We start from the raw sequence: 12,106 nt of genomic DNA, 5'->3' as shown, positions 1-12,106 counted from the left end.
TGTTAGAGCAGTACGACAATGCGACCAGTTACCTAGGGAGATAGTGGGCTCTCCAACACTGGAAGCATTCATAGAGGCAACTGGACAACCGGACAGCCACCTATCATAGAATGGTATAGTTGCTGGGTATGTTTTAATTTGGATTCCTACATTGAGCAGGGGGTTGGACTCAGTGGCCTTATAGGCCTCTTCCAGCTCTACTATTCTATCATTCTAATCACCACCACCAGACAGGTTTTTAAATTGTATTAATAAAATTGTTTATTCTTCTGGTTAGTTTTCTTCTTCAACAAACAACAATATTAACAAAACATGCAGATGGATTTTTGAATTGTAAACTTTCAGTTTTTTAATAAATGTAAAGTTTTTTAAAAAATAAAATTTAGGCAATTTCAACCAAGTCAACATGAGAAACTTATAATATCGGATGGCACAGTTAACTAATTCTTCTTCACCTTTGTCTTCCTTGTTTGTTGTCTGGAAAATAAATTTAAGCTTTCCTGCTTTTTCAGTTCCCAACTTATTTCTCAATTTAGAATGAATTAGTCCAAAGGAAGAAAAAATATTTATTTACCTGCAAAATACTGCTACTGCTGTTAAGAACGGGATTACTACTTCAGTAGTCTCCTCCTTGTTCAGATCTACTCCATCTCCCCAATTCTCAGTTCATTGACCTCTGTCTTTGCACTTTGAGAGCAGCGGGGCCTTGAGAGAGAGAGAGAGAGAGAAAGAGAGTGCACTTCATGTACACCACCTACAGAATAGGACTGATCTGATTATCTCTCATCTACATAAACTGCTGTTAACATATTCATAGAATATAATTAGAAGTTGTATAATTACTATTCATGATGATATATTTGATCTAGACTCTTTTTTACTAATTGTTTTGAGAAAATTTTGAAATATAATTTAAATTTTAAAAAATCTATTTTTTATTTTTTAAGAAAAATCATTGATTTTTAACAACTCTGGGTTTGATTTTGTTTTTGAATATGAAGCTGTTATTGATGCTTGTCATGGATACAAAAGTTCAATATAGGGAGATGGCTAAAACAGGCAAATGGACAGAATCCACTAACCAACTGATATTTGAACAATAGATTCCACAACTGGAAAAAATGCAGTGGTCATCTCATCTACCCCCAGCCTTAAGATATCTGGTATTCTTTGAAAACTATCATTAGGCCCCATAGTCTTGAACTGGACATTCTAGCCATCCGACCCAAGCACCTTCTCTGTGCCACAGTAACAGCTTCCCAGAATATTGGCAATTATTGCCTGATCTTAACACCTGTCCATATCTATCACAGCCAAAATGCCATTCTAAAAAGAATGCTTTCACAAGTCTGTTAACTTCCAAGAGGGAATTGGCCAGATAGGCCTCCCTAGGTAGAGGGTTTCTCACTGAGGGTTTCTTCACAGAGAAAGCTCTAGGCAGGGTCTCTTCAGATATTATGGCATTGGACCAGGGGCAGTACTTAAGTATCCCCAGCCCATTTAGGGAATTAAAGAACAACCTGTTACAGAACAGTACCATTGTTTCATTGAGGAGTATAGCTCCTCAAGGATGACTGTTCTCTCTGTACATCAGGGTAGCCTACGTGATCCCCTCTAGATACTGTTATATGACAACTCCCTTCATCACTGACCATGTTGGCCGGAGCTGAGGGGAATTATAGTCAAACATCTAGAATACCCTCTGCTCTGGATATTGCCAGTTAGCAGTCTAATTGCTAGATTCTGGACCATCTAAAGGGGGAAGAAGCTCCCATTTCATTGCCCTTTGGACAGAGTTTTGTACTTCAGCTACTGGCACAGGCAAAAAGCTCTTTAATCTTATCCACAGGGAGATCTGTAATAGTGGTTCTGTCAGAATTCTCCCCTTACATCCCTCAGCTACTCCGTTCTGTGCACACCAACTCACAGAAAATGAGTGAGCACTTAAGGGACTAAGGTGAGAATACTGACAGAACCTCTTTTGCTATTCTCAGTGGAATGGGGAAGTGGTTAAATAATGCTGTGCCTGTGTCAGCCTCAAAGGATCCTCAGGCAACTGCCAAGGGCTGACACCCCAGCAAGGGGCCTACTGATTATCTCCCCACCATCAGGTGGACCTGCTATAGTAAGGAGATGGACCTATTGAGGAAAGGGGCCCACCCTGGGCTCCTACTGGGAGAAAGGGAGGGGATACAAATCAAATAAATAAATTAATTAAATGTAGAGGGTATCTTGCCCAAGGGCTCTCTAAATTCTGGAGCCAATACGGGTCAGACAAAGTTCCCATGGTTAAGCCTTGCTTGATTGAAAACATAACTCCAGTTAGAAATCCATTGCTGATCAGGGATGTAAGGAAGTGTTAGGAAACTTAATCTTAAGGAAGTCCTGAAAACTGCCAAGAAATCTGGAGGAAGTGGTGGATGCTAACTATTTTAAGGACATTAAAGATTCAACCCACTTCATTACAGTAAGCAACTTAGACGTGTGGGTAACTTTACATAAGAATTTGAACTTTTGGGTAATTATCTGAACTGATCCTCTGAACTCTCTGTGGTTTGCTTTATCACTAATTAGCACTTCAGTGACTCGCTCATTATGGATTAGGTTGGGAAGATTTAATTCAGAATGTAATTATAAGTAGTTTTCAGTGGCTTATAAAAGTATTGTTTAATCAGTTGAGGTAAGGCAATATCTAAAAAAAATTGAAATAAAGTAATTTTTGTAAAGTATGTGTAGTAGTACTCTTCAGGGGTTTTGTATTTGCTTTGTGTAGACAGAAGTCAAATAAGAGGCCAAAGAATATGGTGACAATACTGGCAATAACATTAAAGCAAACAGACCCATGGACTTATAGAAATGTGGGGGAAATTATTATTACTTTTATTATTACTACTACTAAATTTATTACCCACCCTTCACTCAGAGGTCCCAGGTTAAATTGCAACAATTTAAAAACATATAATTAAAAACAGTTCAAAACATCCTGCACAGCATCACAGAAAATACGGTGAGCCTTAAAAATACACATCTCAGGTGTCAAAAGGTTAGGGCAAAGAGGTATGTGTTCAGCAGTCGCCAAAAGTTGTACAGTGAAGTTGCCAAACGCACTTCGGTGGAGAGGGAGTCCACAACTTAGGGGCTGCCACAGAGAATACTCTGTCCCAGGCTACCACCCCGTAAGCTTCCAAGAGTGGCAGAACTACCAAAAGAGCCCCCTCTGTTGATCTCAATACCCGAGAGCGTCTGTAGGGAAGGAGGCAGTTTTTCAGACATTTGGGACCTAAGTCCTTTAGGGCTTTAAACACCGTGAGTACCTTGAACTGGGCCTGGAAACAAATTGGCAACCATGCAGCTGCTTTAAAACAGGTTATATGGAGTTCTAAAAGGAACCCCAGCCAGTAATCTGGCTGCTGCATTTTGAACCAGTTGAAGTTTCTGAGTTGTCTTCAAGGGCAGACTCATAGAGCGCATTGCAGTAATCCAGTCTGGAAGCTACCAGAGCATGGAACACTGACCAAGTCTTCTCTGTCCAAAAGGGACCAAAGCTGGCAAACCAGCTCTAAGACTAGAGACCCATGTTGGCTGTTCACCAGAGGGAGGATTCCAAAATAATCTACCGTTGACAATGTTTCTTTCCTTTCTCTCTGACTGCCAAGACTGTAGTGATTTTGTAACATCAGGCCAGATCTTTATTATGTGATAGAAATCTGTTGAGGTGGATATTTCTGAAGCATCTGTTTGTGCACTTTCAGGATGGTGGACACCAAGAAATTTGTTCCACAGTGTGCTGGCTGTCCAATCTTGTTTTGGGGTGTTTAGATGTGGATCTTCTCTCTTTATGAACTCTTGAGCAGTCGGAGAGGTTCTTTAATTTGGGCTTTTGTTTTAATATAATGGTGTGTGGTAACTGGTTGAATGTGCAAACATGCATATGCATGTTTCATTTAAATCACAGATTGGCTGACTAGCACCATGTGAGCTGCATCCAACCTGCCAGATGTTTTTCTTCAGCCCCTGCTCACCCATGCCCCACAGTATTTTCCTCTGACTGCCTTACCACCCTCTTCTGTGGATCAGGTGACTCCTTTCCAGTAGTGGTGATCACTCAAGTAAGGAAGGAAGGGATAGGGTTACCAACTCTCCGTTTTTTGGGTGGAGTCTCTGGTTTTTGGGGGTCCCCTCTGGTTCTCCAGCTAACACCCCTTAATCTCCGGACTCTCAGCTTCAATTTAAAAAAAAAAAATTCTAGGTGGTCTGGTTCCCGAGATATACACCAAAACATCAACCGCCCCCCACGCGACTGTTAAATTTGTTTTGCAGATCTTTATAACAGCTCCTAGTTCTAACTACAGCTCCCATCAGCCCAATCCAGTGGCCATGCTGGCTGGGGCTGATGGGAGTTGTAGTTTTAAAAAGTAACTTTTCCAAGCTCTGGGTCTAACCCCGCCCTTTCAGGATTGTAGCCAATAAATGAAGCCAGGGTTGTTCATCCAGGCATGCCTAGGCTTAATTTCAACATCAGAAAATGGTGGCTTTGAGATTTTGCAGTTTGCGTAAGTAATATGGCTTAAAGTTTTGTTTTTTCTCTTGTGTGCAAGAGTCAGACCCTGGGCTATGAATTATGAAAGTATTTAATCCAATACTTGCTTTCCATGTACCTGGAGTGAAACCCTTTGGACGCCATTAGGACTTACTTTTGAGTAGACATGATTAGTATTGTGCTGTAAATTAATGGGACTTTTGAGTAAACATAGCACAGACTTGTGTTTGTGTTGTAAATATTTCTCTCCCCCTCCAATTCTATTTTAAAGCAATTAGGCAGGGTTTACCTAGGTATCACAGTTTTTATTATGTAGGAAACTAATACTGATTTTTAAAAAAATGTTCCTCAATGACCAACTGGTTTGACAATAAACTATTATATGGGGTGTATTTTTACACCAGTGAGAGTGAGAGTGAGCCTTTCCAGCAACCCTGTGAGGTTGGGTTGGTGACTGGAAACCAAGGCAGCTCACAATAAGAAATAAATCCCTTTAAAAACCAATAACCATAAAACAAGTATAAACAGTTGCAAAACAGCTTAAAGTGGCATGATTCCAAATTTTGGGTTGGGTGAATGAAGTTTATTTATTTATTTTTATTTATATATTATTTGATTTATATCCCGCCCTTCCTCCCAGTAGGAGCCCAGGGCGGCAAACAAAAGCACTAAAAACACTTTAAAAGTCATAAAAACAGACTTTAAAATATATTAAAACAAAACATCTTTAAAAACATTTTTAAAAGCTTTAAAAACATTTTTTTTAAAAAAGAAAAGGTTTAAAAACATATTAAAAAGCAATTCCAACACAGACACAGACTGGGATAAGGTCTCAACTTAAAAGGCTTGTTAAAAGAACAAATTCCTTATCACTTGAGGGTACAGTTTTCCCTGGTTGAGTAAGCCCCATTGAATACATTGGGACTTGCTTCTGAGTAAACAAACATAGGATTGCACTATAAATATTTTACATTGTGTAAATAATGAACATATTTGATAGTCATGCTTATATAAATATTTTGTCATACTGTGTCCCAATAAGTATCCGATTTCACACTGTGGTTGTATAATACTTCCTCTACATTTTAAGTATGCCTTGGGGTGGTCATGGTTCTCCATTGTTTTCATCCTGAGGGGCAGATAGGCTGAGAGATGGTGAGTAGCCCATGGTCACCCACTACAGTTTATAGCTCATTTCCATTTTGAAAAATTAATTAAAACAATTTACATGCAGGCAAAATTTATTAAGTGGATTATTCACACAATACGTTTAAAGCACATCCAACTCTCATTTAAAGTGCACTACTTCCCCTAAAGAATCCTGGGAAGTGTCGTTTCCCCCTCACAATTATAGTTCTCACCACTCTTAACAAACTGCAGTTCCCATGATTCTGTGGTGGGATTCATGTGCTTCAAATGGGTGTTGAATGTGCTTTAAATGAATGGTGTGGATCTGCCCTAGGTATGATGTGCATTCAAGAGTGAATTGAAAAGAACAATTTTAAAAGATACTTCTTACTCTTACTCATTTCTCAGACCTCTTTCTGAAGTGAAGGGTCAAATCTGTAAAGATGTTTGGAGCAGCCACGTTAAAAGATAAGGGCAGGGCATTCCAGGCAGGGGGTTGCCAACCGCTTGGAGATGGATGTCTTTGCAGAGGATCCCTAGTCAAGGTTTACCAACAGCACAATCCAAACTATATCTACTCAGTAGTCAGTCCTGTTGAGTTCTATGGGGCTTAATCCCTTAGTAAGTGTGTTTAGAATTGTAGCCTTCAGGAGCATCCATCTTTACTCCCCAATGCTCCCATCTAACATCTCCACAACACTAGGTTCCTTTGTCCCTACAGTGGCCTTCTGGTGTCTGGACATCACTAGGGCCTGCCCCTCAAATCTCAGATTTTGGGATGCTTCTGACCTGGCAACCCTAGGAAGGGATGTTGTAACAGAGAAAGTGGCAGGGCATTACAAGAAAGGGGCCAAGAGCCTGAACTCAAGGGAAGTCATAGAAGGGTTGAATCCAAAGTTCTGTGTGCAAAAGTCACACAGGCTGAGACAGGGCACCTGAGGCAAGAAAAGGAACTAGTGAAAGCACCAAAGCTCCCTGAGTAATGAAGTACTTTGCAGAAAACCCTTGCACTCAAAATCACTCCTTTTGTCTATAAATATGTAATGATACTACATCAGGATTCATTCTGGGGAGTCACTGAAATTCTCAGTTCCACCAGTGCCTGAATGAACTGGCCCCTATGCAGACTATGCAGATTTAATTGTTGGTTGTGTTTTCTTCAATATTATTATAGACAGATTATTGCCCATTTAATTAATTGATTGATTAATTAAAACTATTTAATTGGTTTTCTTTAATCAGGTAACAGCCCTATTAATAATTATACTATAGCCAATGTGGATTTTTCACATTCCACAATGTTAAATTGAAAATACATGCCATTCTGATGCTTCCCATACGCTCATTTCAAAACAAAACCTTACAAAATTTTAGTCTTGAACTCAGAAACATTTGCTTAACAACCCTCTGAATTTTCATGGCAATACACAAAACAGTCAGAGAGAATAGAGAGTTCAGAGACTAAAGAGAGAGAGAGAAACCCCAGAGCCCTTTTAGACTTGTTTGTCAGAGTTCTCATAATTTGTTGGAATTCATTAAAAGTCAGCCATGTTCACAGAGTACCTACTGACTTTGCCCCATATTCTGACCTTCATCTTCTGCTGTTTAAAAGTTTTAAAAGTGCCTACCTGATTTTTAATTAATTTAAGAAATTTTGCATTGAACTGAATGATAGTGTCGGGCATGCTCAGTAAGAACCAACTGTCAGTGTTCTAAAAGCCAGACTTACAGCTGCTGGGCCTGCCTAATCAGGGCCACTCCCACACCAGACTTTGATTTCACGTGCAACAGTCATGGCTTCCCACAAAGAATCCTGGGAAGTGTAGTTTGTGAAGGGTGCTGAGAAGAAACTCGTATTCCCCTGACAGAGCTCCAGTGGCCAGAGTGGTTTAACAGTCAGCCACTCTGATTGAAGGTCTGTGAGGTGAACAGGGCATCTCCTAGCAACTCTCAGCACCCTTCACTAACTACACTTCCCAGGATTCTTTGAGAGAAGCCATGACTGTCCAAAGTGAAATAAAGGCCTGGTGTGGATGTGGCCCATGCTACCAAATTCTTCCAAGCTACACAGGATGAATAACATAATTACAGAATGAATGTTTTGTGTAAAGTTGAAAAACAAAAACAATTGAGAATGTTTGAGGATTATTTTATCTTGTGTGTTTTTCCTATTCCACAGGCTTGGCATTTCTTGTCCCACTTGCCTATTATAGAAGTTAATATGATTATTAAAGATTGTTCAGATGATGCAGTTCAAGAACGGAATGAAATACGTATCCCATTGTTGGCAACCAGCATACGGGATGACAAAAAGTGGATCAGGTTGCATGCAGACCAAGAATATGTCCTCCAGATAAACTTGCGGAGATTGCATATAGGTTATACCAAGGTAAAGTTTTTAACTATTCTTTTTTCCAGTTCCTCCCATTGGTTCCTTATGCCCATTTCTTGTTTTATTTATTTATTTATGTAACGTCTTTGTCATGTACAGACTCAAAGACATTCTTCCCTCAGCTATGGTATTTTCTTGATGTGGCATTTATCAGATCTTTTCAAGGCCTAGTTTGGAAACTAGCCAGTGCTAGACTACTGGTGGGAACACACTACCGCCAGCACATAACTCCGGTGCTTAAAAGCTTTCACTGGCTACCCATATGTTACTGGGCCAAGTTCAATGTTCTTCTGTTAATTTTCAAAGCCCTTGATAACTTTGGTTGGAGATACCTTAAGAATTGCCTGAATTCTTATATCTCTGCAAGATCACTGAGATCTTCAGGGGAGTTTCTGTTAGTGGTCCCCGTGGCTCACAAACATCAGGAGGGACCTGCATCTATGGACCTCCCACTGCCTAAGATTAGTCTGGACACCCCCCCCGGTTGAACTTCAGGCATTTGACAAAGGCCTTTCTATTTCAGCAGGCATTTTAAGTTAGTTGTCTGTTTTTATTATTAATTTTAATTGAATTTATCCACTATATGTTTTGTTGTAATCTTATTGTACAGTGCTTAGAAACTTCAGTGTTAAGCAATATATCAATTGTTGAAATAAATGTTACCTGATTTTATTTATTATTTGATTTATATCCCGCCCTTCCTCCCAGCAGGAGCTCAGGGCAGCATATCGATACATCAGTTGTTGAAATAAATGTTACCTGATTTTGTATTTTTTGTTGTTGTTATATGCCTTCAAGTCGATTACGACTTATAGCGACCCTATGAATCAGTGACCTCTGTTACGACACGTGTCCTTGGGAACATGAGTGTGTGAACCTGCCACCCACATGTCCCATGAAACACACCTCCTTGAGAGGAGGGGGATCTTTGGCTAGGGATAAAACAAGCTCTCTGCCCTGAAATGTGCTTAAATGGTACGTGTATAACCCAAGAAATGCTGGAACGGGTGGTTGCCGGCCAGCTCCAGGGGCTCTTGGATGACACTGATTATCTTGATCCATTTCAATCCGGTTTTAGGCCCGGTTTCGGCACTGAAACAGCCTTGGTTGCCCTGTATGATGACCTTTGTCGGGAGAGGGACAGGGGGAGTGTGACTCTGTTGATTCTCCTTGATCTCTCAGCTGCTTTTGATACCATCGACCATGGTATCCTTCTGGGAAGACTCACGGAGTTGGGAGTTGGGGGTACTGCTTGGCAGTGGCTCCACTCCTACTTGGTGGGTCATCACCAGAGGGTAGTGCTTGGGGAACATTGCTCGATACCCTGGACTCTCCATTGTGGAGTCCCGCAGGGATCGGTACTGTCCCCCATGCTTTTTAACATCTACATGAAGCCGCTGGGTGCGGTCATCAGGAGTTTTGGGGTGCGTTGTCATCAGTACGCTGATGACACGCAGCTCTATTTCTCCTTTTCATCTTCTTCAGGTGAGGCTGTTAACGTGCTAAACCGTTGCCTGGCCGCGATAATGGACTGGATGGGAGCTAACAGACTGAAGCTCAATCCAGACAAGACTGAGACGCTGCTGGTGAGTGCCTTCTCTGCCCAGATGGTGGATGTTCATCCTGTTCTTGATGGGGTTACACTCCCCTTGAAGGAACAGGTTCGTAGCTTGGGAGTTCTTTTTGATCCTTCCTTGTCTCTTGAGGCCCAGGTGGCCTTGGTGGCACGGAATGCTTTTTACCATCTTCGATTGGTAGCCCAGCTATGTCCCTATCTGGACGGCGATGACCTCGCCTCAGTTGTTCATGCTCTGGTAACTTCTAGATTGGACTACTGCAATGCGCTCTACGTTGGGCTGCCCTTGAAGACTGTTCGGAAACTACAGCTAGTCCAGAATGCAGCGGCCAGATTGCTGACGCGTACCAGAAGGTCCGCTCACATAACACCTGTTCTGGCCCGACTGCACTGGCTTCCTATTTGTTTCCGGGCTAGATTCAAAGTGCTGGTTTTGACCTATAAAGCCCTACACGGCATGGGACCGCAATACCTGGTGGAACGCCTCTCCCAATATGAACCTACCTGTACACTGCGCTCAACATCTAAGGCCCTCCTCCGAGTGCCATCCCATCGAGAAGCTCGGAGGGTGGTGACCAGAACCAGGGCCTTTTCAGTGGTGGCCCCCGAACTGTGGAACAGTCTCTCCCATGAGGTGCGCCTGGCGCCGACGTTACTATCTTTTCGGCGCCAGGTGAAAACCTTTTTATACTCCCAGGTGTAGTGAAAGCAGGGAGTTCCACTCCTCCTACTTTTACTGTCCCAGGAATCAATCCCCAACCTTGGGCAATTGATCCTAGCAAACCTGGTCTGCTAGGGCTGTGTATGCTTACACCAACCCTGCACGGTAGTACTGCCACCACCCTTCTATTGGTTAACTACTCTGGGGTGAAGGGACCCCCAGAGCCCACTGAACACCTAAGCCTCTCAGGACCAGAGGCTCGATACCCTCCTGGCCCCTTCAGAGGTCTTAAGTGAAACGTTCCTCTAGTACACGGTAGTTTGGTCAAGCAGCCAGGACTGAATTTAGGAACTGAACCCCTTCTCTGGAATAAACACACGTTGCTTAAAAATAAGTAAAGTTTATTAAAAGAAAAAAATAAGAAAAGGGATAAGGGGTACAAAAGATAAAAAGGTACATACAAAATAGTTTTAAGCAGCAAATCAAATCCTAAAACCAACACCCAAAAGGGGCAAGGTATAACACAACAGTATACAAAAGGTTCTTGGCACAAATGAAAAATAATAAAGCTAACTGCCTCAGCTGTACTTACAAAGCCTCAGCTCTCTCTCAGTAGTTAGCGTCCTTCCCCTCAGGGACTGCCAGTCAGGAAGTATAATGGAGCCACCGCAGAGCATCACCATAAGCAAGGTGGTGCCCACAAGTGGAACACAGCCCAGAGACCGAGGCCTTCTCTTATGGAGAAAATCCCTGCCTCAGCCGGAGACAATCAACTAATTAGCAGTTCATCACAGGAATGATGAAATGATGTTCCCACAGTACCAGGCACCGTCCCTCCTGGTTTCCCATAACAAGCCGAAGGAGTTTTTACGGCCTTGACGGAACCAGGCCCCTCTTGCTGATAAAGAGGTGCCAAATTGCTGTAAGCCGATACAGCTGGGCTGTAAAAATCACCGGGTCACCGGGATGGAAAAATATCAAAAGATTTAACTATTTATGACCAGGGACCCAGGAAAATAATTAAGGGGATCAAACTGGCATGACACGCCCCTTTTCAAGGAAGATGACATCAAAGGTTGAACACCTTTGATATCATCGCTCTAGAAGACATCAAAGAAACAAACTATCACAATAAAAATACAAACTGAATTATACACTTATTAAAAAAATTTCAGGCATAACATAGCAAGATCAGTTACAAATCACAGGATCAGCATCAGTCATCTAAATGATACATACGAGATAGGGCATCTGCGGCTTTATTATTCTTCCCAGCTACATGATTTATGGTATAATCAAAATCTTGTAATAGCAGAGCCCATCTCAATAATTTTTGGTTTGAATTCTTCATTCTGGACAACCAGCACAGAGGAGAGTGATCCGTTTGCAAATGGAAGTGACGTCCCCAAAGATATGGCCTTAATTTCTCCAGGGCCCAAACTATAGCAAGACACTCCTTCTCAATGGTCGCTAGATGGCGCTCTCGCTCTGTGAGCTTTTTACTCAGATAGGCTACAGGGTGGAGTTCTCCATCCGTATCCTTCTGCAAGAGTACAGCACCCAGACCAAAATTACTAGCATCAGTCTGTACCACAAAGGGTTCAGCAAAATCTGGGGCTTTTAAAACAGGGTAATTTATTAATGCAGTCTTTAAAGCCTCAAAGGCCTGTTGGCAATCCGACGACCACACCACTCGTGCTGGTTTGCATTTCTTACACAAATTAGTCAAAGGAGTGGCAAGACTACTGAAGTGGGGAGTGAAACGCCGATAGTAACCAGCAAGCCCCAAGAATGACTGAACTTGTTTCT

General features: G+C 41.9%; 1 protein-coding gene across 4 annotated transcripts in view; it reads left to right on the top strand.

The window, feature by feature from the left end:
• The window catches only part of ASCC3 (activating signal cointegrator 1 complex subunit 3), a 411,273-nt gene that overhangs the window by 387,254 nt on the left and 11,913 nt on the right, over window positions 1–12,106 (top strand). For all 4 annotated transcript variants that reach the window (XM_061623428.1, XM_061623430.1, XM_061623431.1 and 1 more), the window contains one exon: window positions 7,848–8,057. In XM_061623428.1, coding sequence (XP_061479412.1) covers window positions 7,848–8,057 — 210 coding nt within the window. The remainder of the gene's footprint in view (window positions 1–7,847; window positions 8,058–12,106) is intronic.

Source organism: Rhineura floridana, chromosome 4 (assembly GCF_030035675.1).
Source record: "Rhineura floridana isolate rRhiFlo1 chromosome 4, rRhiFlo1.hap2, whole genome shotgun sequence".
Lineage (NCBI taxonomy): Eukaryota > Metazoa > Chordata > Lepidosauria > Squamata > Rhineuridae > Rhineura > Rhineura floridana.
Note: the sequence above shows the minus strand (reverse complement) of the source record. Positions and strands in the feature narration are given on the sequence as shown.